The sequence below is a fragment of the Molothrus aeneus genome, chromosome 25 (assembly GCF_037042795.1).
Source record: "Molothrus aeneus isolate 106 chromosome 25, BPBGC_Maene_1.0, whole genome shotgun sequence".
NCBI lineage: Eukaryota > Metazoa > Chordata > Aves > Passeriformes > Icteridae > Molothrus > Molothrus aeneus.
In genome coordinates this window covers 2880734-2897429 of record NC_089670.1, presented here as the reverse complement: position 1 = coordinate 2897429, position 16696 = coordinate 2880734, and the positions used below count along the sequence as shown (strand labels likewise).

Below are 16696 nucleotides of genomic sequence, written 5' to 3'. Positions count from 1 at the left end.
AGGTTTTATACCTGGATTTAAGGGAAACTTTCAAATTTCATCTCTTTCCTTGTTCTGGAGGCTTTTAACTTGCTTTCACTCTGCCACTCCACTGTGGAGGTGGGTGTAACATTCTCCTCTTTACTCATGTTTCCTTGCTTTCCATGCCCCCACTCCAGGCTCTGATAGTGCCACTCACACACTTTCAGAATGGTTAAAATGCTGCAAAATGTGAGCATTTCTTGGCTGTGGGGATGAGCTGAAGGACCAGAGCTGCAACACAAGGTTTGGTGATGGTGCTCTTGGAAAAAGGCAAAGGGAACCCAATGGATGATTTTAAATGGTCGATGAGCCAAGGAAAAGGGCCTTCAAAAGACTTTTTCTGTTGTCACAGAGGAATGGCATGGCCTGGCTGTGTACGAGCACTGTTTCCAGCCCACTAATGAGCTGATGCTTATTTGGGCCTTTCCCCTGCTTTTCCATGAGCCACTGGAACTCTATTTTCAGCCATCGGAAATGACACGAAATGTTAATGCTCAAGTTCTCCTTTTAGCTGAAGTCTGATGGAGAATAAAAGAGCAGACAAGACAGCTCAGAAACCCCCCAGGCACATGGAGCATCCCAAAAAACATTTGGTTTCCATCTTCAGCTGCAAATTATAGACACAACGGATGTGTTTTAAACAAAAAAAGGCCTGTTTGACTTCATCCTTGCAGAAATGCTAATACTGAACCACTGTCAGCAGTGTGAATCAAGAAGGGGACAGCCAGGAAGCAGAATTTCCCTAAGAATACTGAGATCATGGTAATTAATTCATAAAAAAACCTACTAGTGGAATAATTTTTTTCGTGTGTTGCTGTTTAGCAAAAATCCTGAGCCTTGGATTTTTGCCTGACTCCTTTGGAGACAAAGCATCATTTTAATATTCAGTATACAGATGGCTGAGGGAAAAGGGAGAATTGCTGAGGTGTCCTTTTCTCTTTTAACATAACCACAGCTCACATTCACACTGTTTCCCAAACAAACTAAAGTAATAATTTGTTAGTGAGTATGAACACAGACAGACTGCTGCTTCCTGGAATTGCCTGAATTTTGTTTTCTAAGAAACAATGCTCTTTGGCACAGGGCAGAGCTGGGCTTTTCAACATCCCACAAAGACCTTGTCAGCAGAAGAAATGCAATTGCTTTGTTTACCAGGTTCTAAAAATACTAGAAACATTCTTTTTTGCTTGAAAAAGATGTTTTCTTACACACCCTAAGCCTGACAGTTCAAATGATTTAATTCTCTTCCTGAGGATTTAGTAGAGTCCAGGTTTGTTTCAAAATTACAAAATAATACAAGATGTATGTAGGAGGGGTTTTTTGAGTTTTTTTTTTATTTTATCCTAGGAGTGTGTGTCCCAAATTTTCTGCAGGTACTTGGTGCCAATTGAGAAAACAACCCTGCAGTGACTCCACAGTCCAGCCAAAGTCAGTCAGGACTTCTGATGAAATTCTGCATCTCAATAAAAGTATGCAGACAAACAAAGCATAGGTGAAATCTCAGGAGCCTAAACTGACTTAAAGTATTAAACCAACTAAAATTAAGTTTAGGCAGCTATATTCTAAACTTAATTTTAGTTGGCTTTATACTTTTATAGGTTTTTATATCTATAAATAAAATATAATCGTCATCATTATTATTATATATAATCATGAAATAATATATAGAACATAAATGTCATAATAAATCAACAAATAAAAAAATCATATTTAATGGACAGGTCTGTCCTCTCTGAATGAAGCAACTGATTCATTTAATGTCTTTTCATCTAGCTCACCCACTGCCACATGATGGCAATGACTGAGGGATGGCTGTGCATTGGCACTGGAATATCAAGCAGGAAATTCAGTTCAGTTTTTACTTTGTACATTTACTCCCATGCCTATTCAGTAATTCTAACTGTGTGTATACAAATGTCTTCTATTTTTTTATATGTGTGTGGTCTGAGGGCCACAACATTAATCAGGTTTTTATATGTATTTGTCATTTTGTCTTCCCATCTATATTCTTAAGAAAAGAAAAACACATGCAGCAATAAAATGAATGTTCTGTAGCTCTTTATAAGAAACAGCCATTTGACATTAGCCCTAAAGCCTTTATCTAACACAAAGTTATTGCACACAAGAATATGTTATAAAAATAAGGTATTTAGACTTTTGGACAAATCTATCCTGAGAAATATCTGCCACTGCCAAATCCCAGCATATTCAGCTGAATGTGAATGGGACAGCCATGTCCAGCAGCTTCTGCTCACCCCTTCAGCCCACACCAAACCCTTTTTTTGGCAATCAAATCCTTTTTGGCAATCAATCCCTTTCCAAAGGGAGTCACAGTGGCCAGGGACGTGTCCAGTATCCACTTTGGAACTGGGCAAATATTACACAGCTATGGATGACCCTGGGCAAGGGAGTTCAGCACCATACAACCCAAATAAAGAGTTGCTCTACTCACCCTGGGAACCTGCTAACTACAGCTGTGTCTCACCCTCCACTGTGCTTACCAGGGATATGGTGCATTTCTTGCTCTCCATGCCCACCATGAGCTCTAAATAAAATACCATGGCATTTTAAAAGAAGAAATACATCACACAGAATATTGAGAATTGCCCCAGTTTGTATTAATTATCAACTACAACTTTGGGGACAAAATCTCTTATGAGAATTTTGCTCAGTTAGATTAGAAGAATATGAAGAAGAAGAAGTGGGTTTGTACAAATGTCACTTTCCAGCTCACCTTTTTCTGATTAGCTGGTGACAAGCTCCTGTAGAGCTTCTTGCCTTGCTTGCCAGCATTCCAAATGGTGAATGATGTCCAGGAGCTCAGGACTCTGTCCTCGAGGAACCTGACTCGGTGATTCCAGATGGTTTCCCTGGAGAGTTGGAAAAAGGGCAGATTTTGTTTTAGCATTATTATAGAGCTATGTGCACATGTACACACTCACCTACAGGTAAACCTGACCAAAGGGATTCATATAATTCCAAAAAAAAATTCCAAAAATCACATCAGAACATTAGGCTGGAAATTTCTGAGGGAAGTGTAGAAAAGAAATTCCGTGGAAGTTCTCACACAAAAAACATTTGGTCAGGTTTACAGCCTTAGACACTGAAGAGCTCCTGACATCTTCCACAAGTTCAAGACAGGTTCTCAGAAAGAGAAAACAATGTCAAGGAAAGCAGTTTGTTCATGGTCCATTTCTCCCAACTGGCAAATCCACTTGGACAACTACAGCTTTTTTTTGAGTGTGTGTTCTAGCCCATAATGCAATATTTAAGACTGCAACATTTATCATGGATTAAAGAAAACTGCCTGCTGTTAAAAACATCTGCTTTATTTCCAGCATTCATTTAATATTCATTAACTAGGAACCCACCTCAGCCTTATTAAACAGTTTCCTAGACAGAATAAATTGATTTCCTCAATTTGACAAATGATACTTCCCAACATCCATCTCTGAACAAGGCGCCTTGAGCTGTAACTTTCTTTCCCAGGAAATTCTGATGAACCCCTAGTGGTGTCTCCTTATTTAAGGCAAACTTCAAGTGGAGTTTTCCATTTTCTTGTTTGCATCATTCCTTCACAGTCCCAGTTACGTTCTGAAGACCACACAACCCTCATAGGACCCAGTGACCCCACTTCACTTCAGCACAGCCAGATCCTGCTCACTTCATCCTTCACCACTGATCCTGCTCTGATAACTTGGAAAAGACCTCGTGCACAAATAAAATTTCCTCACAGCTCCAAGGATGATGGCTCTGCACCAGCATTTCAACTAATGGGGAAAAAGAAAATTTTGGATTTGATCAAAAATCTCTTTTAATGCAACCACAAGATGCATTCCTGCTGAAAAGCTTTAAGTGCTGCTGGCATCCTTTGACACTTGCCTTTTTCCATGTTCATGAGAGCATACTGCAGTCCCAAAGGAAAGTTTAAGAAACAAAATATGAAGGTCAAGTATTTTTCCAGGATCACTTTACTAGGCATTTTAGAATTTCTGTGTGCATCTAAAAAGGAAGATTATTGCTTTGCACATAAATGGAGAGCTTTTAAAAGTGATTTCCTTTGAAATGTGACTTCAGAAAGATAACACCATATTACATTCTAAAGGAACTTCAGAATCTGTTCTGTTGGCTTGAGTGGCACTGGCAAGTTTCTTTTCCACTTGAGTTTACAACATTAAAGAAACTAAATTAAAAAACCAGGCAGCCTTACAAGGCATGAAGAGAACTTGTAACAAATTTCTAGGTGCAAACACTACAATCTACCTCCAGGCTTATAAAAGATGATTTTATTTTCATGAAGCTGTCCCAGCACAGCAGTGTTGGCTCTTCCAGACAGTTGTGGTTGCTGTCTAGGCCATGAGACCCTCAGTGCCCTACTGAGGTAAAATTCATTCAGACCAAATCTCAGAGCTGTTAATCACACATGAAGATTTCAGACTGAAGGAGATTTACTGACTCATCTCACCTATCAATGTTCTCCTGGAAAAGCAAGTGGGGAAAGCTTGTAAGAAAACTGCACTCTGAAATAAAAGGGTATGAAAGGTATTAAACTCCAAATTAATTGGGTTGTTGTTCAACCACAAGAATATTGTCAGACAGCTTCATTTAACAACAATAAAAAACTTTCTTAAATATGTACTTTGTTGTAAAAACAAAGCCAGTATACCCAGCAGTTGGGATGTTTTGCTTGCATCACTATGAGCCATTCTTATGACAATGCCCACAGAAAAGCATTTGAAGCTCACATTGTTGTGGTGTTGTGAGGGTCCCAGGACAAGGTGAGAGATGAGAATTGACTCCAAGTTCTCAGAAGGATGATATGATATATGATATATGATATATGATATATGATATATGATATATGATATATGATATATGATATGAAAAGGAAAGAAAATGATATATTAAAACTATACTAAAGAAAGAGAAAGGAGACATCAGAAGGCTAGACAAGAATGATAATTAAAACCTGTGACTGACCAGAATCCCAACAGAGGTGGACTGGGATTGGTCATTAATTAAAAACAATTCACATGGAACCAATCAAAGATGCACCTGCTGGTAAGTAACCTCCAAACCACATTCCAAGCAATCAGATAATTATTGTTTACATTTCTTTTCTGAGGCTTCTCAGCTTCTCAGGAGAAAAATCCTGGCGAAGGGATTTTTCATAAAATATCACAGTGACACTCACACCTCCATATTGTGTGTTTTCAATGAAAAAATTCTATCAAACACTTTGAAGTCTTGAGTTAACCCTGAAATACTGTTAACAGTGCAAGCTGAGATACCAGATAAACACAGAACTGAGGGGAGAGTGGCACTCACAGGCTTCATCTTTGTGAGAACTCCCTCTGCACAAACAATCCCACAGGCTGAGGCAGAAGGAGCTTACAGGTGTCAAAGGAGAGAGTTTCGGTTATTCCCTTCAGGTTTCTGGTTCACCTAAGTTGCCACTTTTTTTTTTTTTTTTTTTGATGTTTCCAGAAGAGATAACTGGGATTCCTGCCTCGAGGGATAAGGGAATGCCATTTTCCCATCCTTCAGCAGCCAGTGCAGGTGCAGCAGACAGGAGCTGCAGCAACGTGCAAAGGGTAATTAAAGAAAACGCCTGAAACGATCCAGAAGTTGTACAAACCACCACTCAGAGATGATTCTCACAGCCATTTTCAGATTATGCATTATTACATATTCACAGCCACCAGCAAAACCTAGGAGGTATTATTACTCTGCATCACTCCAAATCAAGGCAGCTTTTCCTACCCATCTCACAAAAGATTAGAGTAAGCAATTTGCAGCAGCCTTTAGTACCATGTCCAAGCCTGTATTCAGTTCACAAGATTTTCCTCAGCCAGAAGGTGGGACAAAATTCTTCTCAATGTACAAATTTGTCCCCATATCCTAACGCTCTTTCTTGACCTCAAATCTTGAAATACATTATTTCCCCAGTTCCTTTCATTTTGTTGCCACAAGTTTGTAAAAGAAATGTTAGGAGTATTTCCACTCAAAATGTCATTCTTGAGGCTCACATAATTTTCCTCAGATCTCACTTGCCCTGGCCCCTGAATGCTCATCAGTTATGGAGCCTAGGAGGAAGAAGAGGAGCCAAAATCCTGCAGGAGTGAAATGAGGGTATTCATGCAGAGGGTGAGAATGACTACACCGTGTGTTCCTCAGCCCCAAGTTGTTATTACCAGACCATCCACCCAAGTAATGCAACAATGGAGCTCTGTTAAAAATGTGTGGTGACCCTACTGACTGAATACAGGAGTCAAGAAACATCTGCTCTACTCCTATTTTGAAATGAAAGATAATGTGACAATAAAAGCAACATGATTTAATGTCTGAGCTCAGTCAAACCTCGCCATATTGTTGCACTGCCTTTCCCCTCCTTCCCCCAGTGAGGCCACATAAGTGAATCCACAGAGCAAAGACAAATGTACAAGTACTTGAGCAATGCAGAAATACAAGCCCAATATCCTGAACAGTACTGGAATTTTAGGCATGGATTGCCATCCACAGAAATACTATAGACCCATAAATCTGACCTTTTCTCCCTGTGCTGGCCCTGCACGGTGCTCAGGTAACAGCAGGCAGGAAGAGGAGCTGCCCAAGTGAGCATCCTCTTCCAGGGCCCTTTTATTGATAGCAGGGAAAGAGAGTTCTGGATGAGAGGTGAATCTCACCTGATGGATAAACCAGAGAACTTCACCATCACAGTGAGAGCTGAAAAAGCAGATCCCTTACAGCCAGTGTTGCACACAGAATTCAAGGCCCTTACCATCCACAGGAAATTCAGAAATAAATCCTGTTTGAACCTTGGCCATACTGGTGAATAAACTGATTTTTTTTGCCGTTGTTGTTCTGTTGAACTTCATGTGAACTTATTAATTGCTGGACTATATCGTCCCACTGAGTTATTACATTTACACTGTTAATAGGTTCTATTAATGTCTGAGTTCATCTTCAGGTCACGGGTCATTAGCTGAGGCATGGTTTGCATTGTGGCCTATTTTTCATGAAAGGCTTATTAAGAGAGACAGAGACTATCAATGTTAATGGCATTTACTTTTCAAGAATCTAATGAGGTCATTAGTTTCCATGTTTAATTGAAGTGCCAAATGCAAGCATAGAAGATAAAAATGCAGTTGACCTCATCTTAATTTCAGCTCTACAGGAGTATGTTATTCCTCTCTCCTGCCTATTTTTGGCCGTGTATGTTTGTGCAGGAAATGAAGGAGGCATTCCTGTGCTCACCACAGATCCAAGGCCTGGCCTCAGAGCACCTCTGAAACAGCCAAATGTGTGTTTCACACTAATGCCTGTTCCTCTTCGCTCAGATGACACTTGAAGCTCCCAGTGCCTGAAACCAGATGTTTTCAATAGATTATGTAATTCTGCTTATTTCTGCAGAGCAGCATCATGCTCGTTCTGAGCACAGGGGAACTGAAATTACTGAAGGTGCACTTCACCTTTTCTGTGTAAGAGGGAATTGCTCAGATCTTGGACAGAAAGTACAAACCCTCTTTTCCATATGTATTAAATTTGTCTTGACTAAAAACTTGTAAACTGCTCCAAGGATTAGTGCATGCCCCAACCACCTGTCTTCATGAGCTGCACTACCTGAAGACAAGTGCAATGTTTTATTGCTCACCTCAATCCAAGCTCACTTTCATCTCACAGTGTGGTATTGTTGTATATACAGTTCCTTTCTCTCCCCTTTGGCAAGATAATAATCTACCAATTTTAACATGTTTTTATTATACATTAGACTTTCTTACTCCAGTACTCCTCACTCTAAACTCTGCTATGGTCTCACATCAATTTAATGTGGCCGTGCAGCACTGAGTACACACAACCCTAGGGTACAACACCAAATAAAGTGATTTAGATCCAAGAGATATGAAAAGTGGGATTTTGTGCTGTGAATTCCTAGCTGAGAGAAGTTTCTCAAAATCCAGCAGATATCCATCACAGGCTTTGGATGAGATGACAATGAGAACATTCATATTTCTGCGTGCACCTAATGAAATCTAAACACAGACACTGAACTTCATACAGATTCTGTCACGCACCCAAAACATTTAATAATGCAGACTGATGCCTCCAGGGTAAGGGAGAATGCAAATAAGATTTAGTTTCCTGCTTCACAGATATTCTCAACTCCAGATATGTGTTCCAGAAGGATACTAATCGTAGGAAATGACCTAAAGCACATGATTGTTTACAATTATATGTACTAACTAAAACAATAAAAGAACCAAATGTCACTTGCCAAGCAGTTTTACACATATTTTAGGAAGTCTGAAAATGCAGTGAGGCTTCTTTCCCCCTGGAAGGTTCTGGAAGACACCCACATAAACTGAAACCATCACAGGTTACGAGTGACTGTTGTCTTTTGCTGGAAAGAATGAATGACGCACCTTTGTATAAAAATGTCCTGCTATGGTTTTTAAGACTGAAACCATTCTTAAAAAAAAAAAAATCAACTTTCCTACAACATCATTTTGATCTCAGACAAGATATTAATTTGGCTGGTGAGTTACTACTTCCAAGGCTAACTCAAAATTTAAAACATGACCTGCGCCAATGGCAAAAAGCAAAACACCACAGAAAACTGCTCAACAAAAGACACCATATAAAGAAAAAGGCTTCTAGAAAAGCCAGAACATGCATTAAATAAGGTGCAATGACCAAGAGGCAAATTAGGCAAGACCAAATTTAAATTATAAACTTAAACCTTTGTGATGAGTCCATTAATCTCTTTTTGCTCAACGTTCATTTCGGTCTCCAGACACAAACACTGGGCAACCCTTCAGAACTCGGGCAACAAACAAGAGAATGAGCCAGGACAAGGAGCTGTTGCACAACCTCATGTTTTGGAAAGCCACCCCAAATATCATCCCCAGTAGTACCAGCAGGAAGCCAAGAGGAAGAGCAGCTCTCCTGATTTCTTAGAATGAGACAAGAAAGGCGCCAATTTGGACAGGCACCCTGCACATCTGAAAGAGCTCACAGCATTTCCACATTCCCCCAGGATGCTGTAATTCAGGGTGCTTGTGCCACACAGCCTTGGAGATCTGAATAAGCAACAGCTTGCAGTAAATTCAAAACAAATTAATTTCCAAGAATTAGATGCTTTCCCACAGATAGAAGCAAAAGGCTTCCAAGAGTCCCATAATGCATGGCTGAAAAGTTGGTCACTAAGTGCCAAAAGGATCACACAGTAAAAGAGGAAAAAAAAAAAGAAATCTTTACATTTCAACATGAATAAAAGGGAAAATAATTTATCTCATGCTTGTTTGCAAAAGCAAAAGCATATGTACTATTTGCTGGAATGACCTTTCCATACTTAAATGATTTTATATAGATATTCACATTTATGAAGATCTGTAGTGACATTAACCATGAGTGTGCTATTTATGGCACTTATTTGTTTTACACTATGTGCAGCAATACAGGGATGGACAACCAAAATGTACACAGAAATGTTCATTTTTACTGGTCAGTTCTACAAAGCCATAAAAACAGGACTGACTGAAAGGTGTACTCATATCATTAATCAGTAAGAAAACAGTTTACTTAATTACCACTGTGATTCTGGCATGGGATTCCTAAAGGACAGTACAACTCATGTAATTTTTTATTAATGTCACTGCATAAGAGAAGGGAACAGCTTGGGCTCAGCTTGCAGCACGTAGAGGAATCAGCAATTTAACACCTCCTTTAGGGGCTGAGCAGCCCAGAAAGGCAGCAGGCAACAAAAGCAGCTTACAAGGAAGCACCTGAGATAATTACTCCTAAACATCCTCAAGGATTTTTCAAACCTCATTATCTGATTTAGGTGGTTTAGACCCTTTAAAATAAGAAAATAATATATGTAAAGGCAGCACATTATCAGATTAAAGGTTTGGTTTTGGTCTGGTTCTTTTTTTTTTTTCCAAAAGACCTTTTCTGTTGGTACTACAAGTTTCTGTTTACTTTTTAAATATTGAGGCGGTTGATTTTGAAATTAAGCCACAACATTTCAAAAAATATTTTTTTACATTATGGTTCATACGTCAAAAAACACGACAATGAAATTTTTACGTATTAAAACTCCTAATTGAAAACCCCAATGCAGTTTCACCGTCTTTGCTGCTGATGATCCAAGACAAACCCAACATTGAAATTCTCCTGGAAAGCACAGCTTACTCTAGGACAGAGTGAGTGGCAGCCTGGGGGTGGTACCGGTAGAGCAGGAGGCAATGGTTCACTCGAAAGACTCCACCGCCCTTCTGGAGATGGTCATAAAAAAACAGCAAATCCTCTGGGACACCCTGCAACAGAAAACACTTATTAGATCAGCATTCAGTTACATCTGAAGGTGTTTTATTTCTCTGCCAGATTAATATGGTTCGACAGAATTGCTACTCATAAATACAATTTGGAGGGTGTGGACTCCCCAAGGCCAGGTTGGATGGGGCTTGGAGCAACCTGAAAGTGTCCTGGAAGTGAAACAAGAAAATCTTTAAGCTCCAACCCAAGCCCATCTCTGATTCTATACCATTATTTGTGTATGTCCCAATGAACTTCTTGAATGGGTCATGAAATAAATGCAGCTAATGCTGCTGAATGAGCAGTGCTGTTTATAAATGAAGGGCAAGCACAGAGGTGGAAAAATCAACATTATTTCATTTTGACTGGGATCTCAAGCTTGGTGCAGGTGAATCCAAAAGAAAGAGAGACACAGCTGCTAAACAGTTTGTGCAGCCTAAAGTTCCATGTAACCAAATAGTTTGTACTGCAAGGGATCAGTGACTTGAGAAGGGTTTTTTTCTCATTTTACTGGAATTGTCCTTCTTTCTCTGGCTGTCACACAAATGCTGGTCTCTATTTAGGAAAGGTGACTCAGGCACCATAATGACAGACTTCAATAAAAACTGCAATAAAGGCAACCTCAGAATGAGGCAACATCTGAATTTTATTTTTTTTTTCCTTGAAACTTCCTTCTATAGTACATTCATCCATATGGGATTGCACCCACTGCTGCTGAAAACACTACAGGATAAAAGTTCTTGCAATTGTGGATCTAGCAGCCTCTAGGAAAAATGAGGGATTTCACAATCATTTCAACATTTTCCACTTAAAAATCAGAGAATCTTCATGCAAGTGATGCAGTGTCAGAAGGGCAATTATATGGCTCATAGCACTCATTTCCATTTTTCCATTTCCATTTTCCATTTCCATATGAAAGCAGAAACCCACCTTTAAAGTCCCTCCACAGAAGGTAAAAAAAAGTAGTGTTTATTTATATTTTGCAAAGCTACAACTTCTTGAAATACTAGAACATTTCATTCTTTCATGTTTAAACACAGATATTTCTTCCTGCAATACAGTGTTTAAAAGGTCACATGGTTTTTACCAGACTAAAAAGCTCCCTTTTATAAATCAGGTGGGTCAAAGAAAACATTTAAGTGTAGCAACCACAGAAAGTTGAAAGATAAAATGACAAAATTTTAAAGGAAAAGAAGGTAGAGAGATTGAAATAAATTTGTTTTTGTAGACAGTATGACACATATGAATAACCAGGTCATAAACCTCAATTTTAACCATTCTATTTCAACACAGAAACATAAGAGTACAAGTTAAAAAAAATATTAATTGAAATTTTCCCCTATTACTACAGCTTCTGAGTTTCTTCCATAATTAAGAAAATGAGATTCTCTAATTAAAGTGCTGGACTGGCCCTCTAGTTATGAGAGCAATACAGTTCAGTGACTATTTCTCATCCCCACCAGGCTGAGTAGCCAGAGGGGTGTGGGAGTGGAAGAGAAATGAGACAAAAACCTCTCTGAACCCTGGAAAACAACTCCAGACCACTCAGCTGAACATGTGAATCTTGGGAGAAATCAGAATCCCGTCAAGCTCTGGGCTCTGCAGCTCCTGCCCTCCCTCTGGTTCATGTGTGACACTGATTTGAATTCCCACATTCTGAATTAAATGGATTCTGCTCACTAAGGGCAGCTCATCTGCAGCTATTGGTATTTGTAGACATTTGTCTGACTTCTGGTTTAAGAGCTGCAATGCAGAAGAAAACTTTAAGACAACTTGATACAATTTATGCTTTACGTGAACTTTGAAAGCCACAAAAGAAATCTGGGAGAAGCTGGAGTGGCAGCCAGCAACCACAGTCACCAAGAAGACAAGAAAAACACAAAATCAATTTCTTTCCATTTATCTTGTAGCTCTTTCTATATTTTCCTTATTGTGGACTTGAAGGGGAATCCTGAGCCAGCAGAAAAGTTCAAACCTTTTTTCTGGTCACACAGAGCCACGTCTCAGGGCACAAGTGCAGCAGATATCAGCTTGCTGCAGGAGCCAGATTTTGATTCTGATCTATGATTAGGACACATCTCAGCAATTCCTTCTCCTTTGGATAAGCATTTACATTCTTCAAGACAACTGTTAATATGTATATTAAAGAAGAGTTACTCCAGAAGTAAAAGGATCTTTCAAAAAAGGCTGTTTGGTTCCAAGGGCTCTTTTGCTTTCCTTTAAGTGGCAGAAATCCTGTGGAATAAAGTGTACTCAGGCCTAGGAAGGAGCAGGTGCCTTGCACTGCTCAGCAGTGGCCTCTCACATTACAAAGGAGCAGCACTGCCGTGGATTTTTCAGAGGAAAATGTTGACTGTGTTATGGATCCTGCAGGGATGGGACTTCCTAGGGCTCTTGAGCGTGTAAGTTTGCTGCAACACAAGAGTTCCTTCCCAGCTGAGATCTATTATTGGATCCAGATGGCATTTTAAACACCAGGAATCCTTGTGAAACAACAGAGCTCTGAAAGAGAAAGCTGCTTAACCACTAAAGGGATATTTGAATGTATTTTTTGAAAATTAATATCCATTGCTAAAAGTATCAATTACTAACCCAGCATTTCAGCAATAGGCTACCACATCAATAGCTTTCAGCAATAATAAATACAATTAAATTGCACAGTTTACATGTTACTGGACTACATGCAGAATTTTCCATATTATAGGCAAAACCCAACCCCACATCCTCTGCTGCAAAAAGGCATAAACTAATTACAGCTCCCAGAGAAAAGCACAGCCTGGCCTTGCCCTGCTCTAACCAGCCAAATGCAAAATCAGAGTTCACTCTTGCACATTCCCACTGAACAGGGAAAGGTTTCTGCTGACCCAGTATTTTGGGCAGGTGCTGCTTGGTGTGCTGATGGCTGTACAGATGAGGGCCTGATTTTTTTATACACCATGGGGTGTCAAGCAGATCCCCAACCTGAGTTAAAGTAACTCCTTGTTCAGGGATTGGCGAAATTATCTATGATCCTTCTCATTGCTTGCTGTCCTCACTCCTGGCAGCAAACTGTGCTCCAACTGCAGCCACCTCAACATTTTTCAAAGAGCTTCAAGCACCTCCCAACAACACTTAGGATGAGGAGCATCAGCAGGGATCTTTCCAAGGCAAAGCCTGGAGGTTTCCCTGAGGGGTTTGTAACGTTCCTAGAGGGACCAACAGCAATTTTTGGAGGAGTTTTAATGCAAGTGATGCCCTGTGCAATGCTGTAACCACGAACACCTGCTAAGGTCATGCTGGGATGGCCAAGAGCAGCACTTCAGGCTGAAAGTCCTTTCATTTGCTCACTTGGACAGAAAACACCATGGGGCTGTAGAGGCATATACATAATATAAAAGCTGCCTTTTACTGCTAAACCAGCATCAGTCTGTCCCAGCTTCCTCACCCATCCCTATCCAGCCTTGCCCCAGTCCCATCTGACTCCCTGCCCTGTCCCAGCTCACAGGCACCCTGGCAGAGGTGGCAGATCCTTGTGAGCACAACCAGTGGAGATTTAGCCTGTGCAGAGAAGTCTGACTGGTGAAAATGGGAGATCTACCATTATTTCGTGAATACATGCACTTATAAGAAAGAGCAATGACAAATAAGACAGGAGAAGTACATCAATCCACAGGGGGAAAAAGCTTTCAGTTTGGAAAAGCTTGGTCCTCCCTTTTGGTCAGGGGCATCAAGGAAAACTGGGCTGCAACATTTTGTAAACCAGTCAGCACCATCAGGGTAATTGTTGGACAGAAAAAATCACTCAAATTCCTCAGAGGAGCCTAAAACTGGCGAATGGGAAGAATTAAATAGCTATTAATAGCTTTTCTACAGGATTATCCAAGATATTCTTAAGTCTCCCTTTCTGCAGATCTGTCACTTCATTTCTTGGCTCTCATCCAAATGCCTTTCCATCATTTTGCCTTGATTACAGGACCCAGAGCCCATTAGGATTTATTTTATTGTTTAGGAAATAACAGGTTAAAGGAAACTCCAAAAGGTTGCTTTCATCCAAACGTCTTGGCACAGAGAAATGCAGTTAAACAAAGATGATGGGGAAGTCAAATGGAAGAGAGGTGGTAAATTGTAATTGATATTTAATAACAGACCAGCAGAAAATATAATTAGACATGGGGTATGGGGTGAATTTTCAAATAGCTTATAAAGTGTAATTAATCACAGGCTCCACCACTTTTTCTCTGCTTTTTAGATCAAATATTGATCTCTGTTCAGCCTTAACTATATCAAGCCAAAAACAAACAAAAAACCCCCTGTAGTGCTTGTATTTTATCCCAATTTTCCCCACAGCATCTTGATAGCTTATTTGACAGACTGACAGTATTTTAATTCACATTCCAAAAAAAACCAAATTCCTACTTGGCCTTTTACCTCTCAGGCATTATTACAACCACTTGCCTTTCTGAATGGAATGACATTTGTGTGCTCTGGCAGGGAAACATGGAAAATTGCATCAGTGAGTGCCTAACAGCTACATTTACCTCAGAGCTTTCCACATGGCCTGCAGTCTCCTGTGCTCAAAAGGGTATTTTGACACCTCCTCAGTGCGTGTTTTTTGTGACCTTTTATCACAAAAATAGAATGAAACTGAGCTCCAGACACTTTGTTCAGAGGCACAGTTTGTATTCAGAAAGGCTGGTGCTTTACAATGCACGATTCCATCTGGGGCTCATTAAGAATAATTTCCCCCTGTTTACACTTTGAGATTAGCTCAGAACTTTAAGGCTGTCACTCCGTTTTCAGTTTTCATACACTTAAAAAGGAAGGATAAACACAGGGGTGACAGGAAATTTGGAACCAAGTTGTGGTAAAATTCTAGAGAAAGAGACAAGTTTGGCACGTAACAGTTGTGATGTGGAGAGTAATTCTGCCTGCAGAGAGCCAAGACTGCAATTTTCCACCCTTGCATGCAGGGCAGCAATGCTCATTTACACAGCTCTCCTTGTACTCAGCATTTCTGTCAGACACATGAAAAAATAACTTTTCTTCACTAATAACAGGCACCTCATCTCCCACTGCACACAACTGGGGAGTTCCCCACTCTAACAGATGACACAGCTTTAAAATCTGCTTTTCACATCAGGCCAGAACATGGGCATTTTTCTCCTCAGCACAATTTTTTGTGATGCTTTTGGACACGGTTATTACTTTTTAACAATGGTGCTACTTATTGGGAGACACCAAAAACTGCAGCAGCAAAGCCACCCGTGGTAATGTCACACACCAAGTGTCAAATGGGAGTTCTGAAGGGTTTAGTGAAGTGCTGCTACTTTTTTCAATAAGGAAGCACTGCTCTTTGTCCAAAATTGATTAAAAGATTGTTTCCTTTTAGTTTCCTAAAAAAAAATAAGTCAAAAATATGGTTCATCATGTGACTCTTCTTCCAGCAGGGGATAATATTTGAAATGTTACTTTATAGGCTTGTGACCACTTCCATTGTATTATCTCAGTCTCAGAGCACCAGCAGAGCTTGCTAAAATCTTTTCAGTACTCCTGCTTCAATTGTCATTTATCAGAGATTGCATAAATAATTTTAGTTAATTAATATAGAAAATTTTAGTGATTAATTTATTATTATTAGTATTAGTATTTGTATTAGTATTTAGTGATTAATATGTAATTAATATATTTTAATTTTAGTTAATTAATATGTAAAACCTGTCAGGTTCTTAGAGACCATTTATGAATAGATTATTTTGTTTGGATCTAAAGGAATACACTTCAAACAACTGCAGATCTTCATCAGAAAGAACTTCATTAAAAAAACAAAAAAGAAAAATGGAAAAAACCTGTTTCACCTAAAGCCTGAATGCCTGGAGAGAGAAATATCTATCTGGAATAAAAAAAGGATTAAAAAAAAGGTTTACACCATAGCACATCTATTTGTATTTGATCACTCCACCCACTCTGTTACCATCAACATCAAATCACAATTTCTCCCATGGAAGAATTACCCTCCATTCTTTCCTCAGCACTGAAATACGAAGAACAGGTGTTTGGATTTAATTTCAAATGAGAAATGCAGCTTTTTGGCAAGAAACAGCTCAGCAAATGGAGAAGGCCAAAACATGGGGATTTGTTGGCCTGTTCTGTGTTTACTTTCAGCAATGTGACACTGGCAAGCCTCATTAATAAACACTGACACAAAAATGGAGATGGAAGTGATCAGATTAATGCAGATCCTGGCACAGGTCAGAACTTACAGGGATGAGACCCTTCAGAGTATTCTCAGCTCTGCTGATACACAGAAAAACTTCCTTTGCTTTAAAGGGATTCTTTTCAAATGAAAATGAACAAGTTAGAACAATGTTAAATACTTTGT

At 39.5% G+C, this 16696-nt stretch overlaps 1 protein-coding gene across 1 annotated transcript in view; it reads right to left on the bottom strand.

Annotated features, from left to right (window-relative positions):
* Positions 1-16696, bottom strand: part of B3GNTL1 (UDP-GlcNAc:betaGal beta-1,3-N-acetylglucosaminyltransferase like 1) — a 108480-nt gene that overhangs the window by 13499 nt on the left and 78285 nt on the right. Inside the window, exons 8-9 of the mRNA XM_066565789.1 lie at positions 10216-10340; positions 2756-2891 (exon numbers count right to left, since the gene is read on the bottom strand). Coding sequence (XP_066421886.1) covers positions 2756-2891; positions 10216-10340 — 261 coding nt within the window. The remainder of the gene's footprint in view (positions 1-2755; positions 2892-10215; positions 10341-16696) is intronic.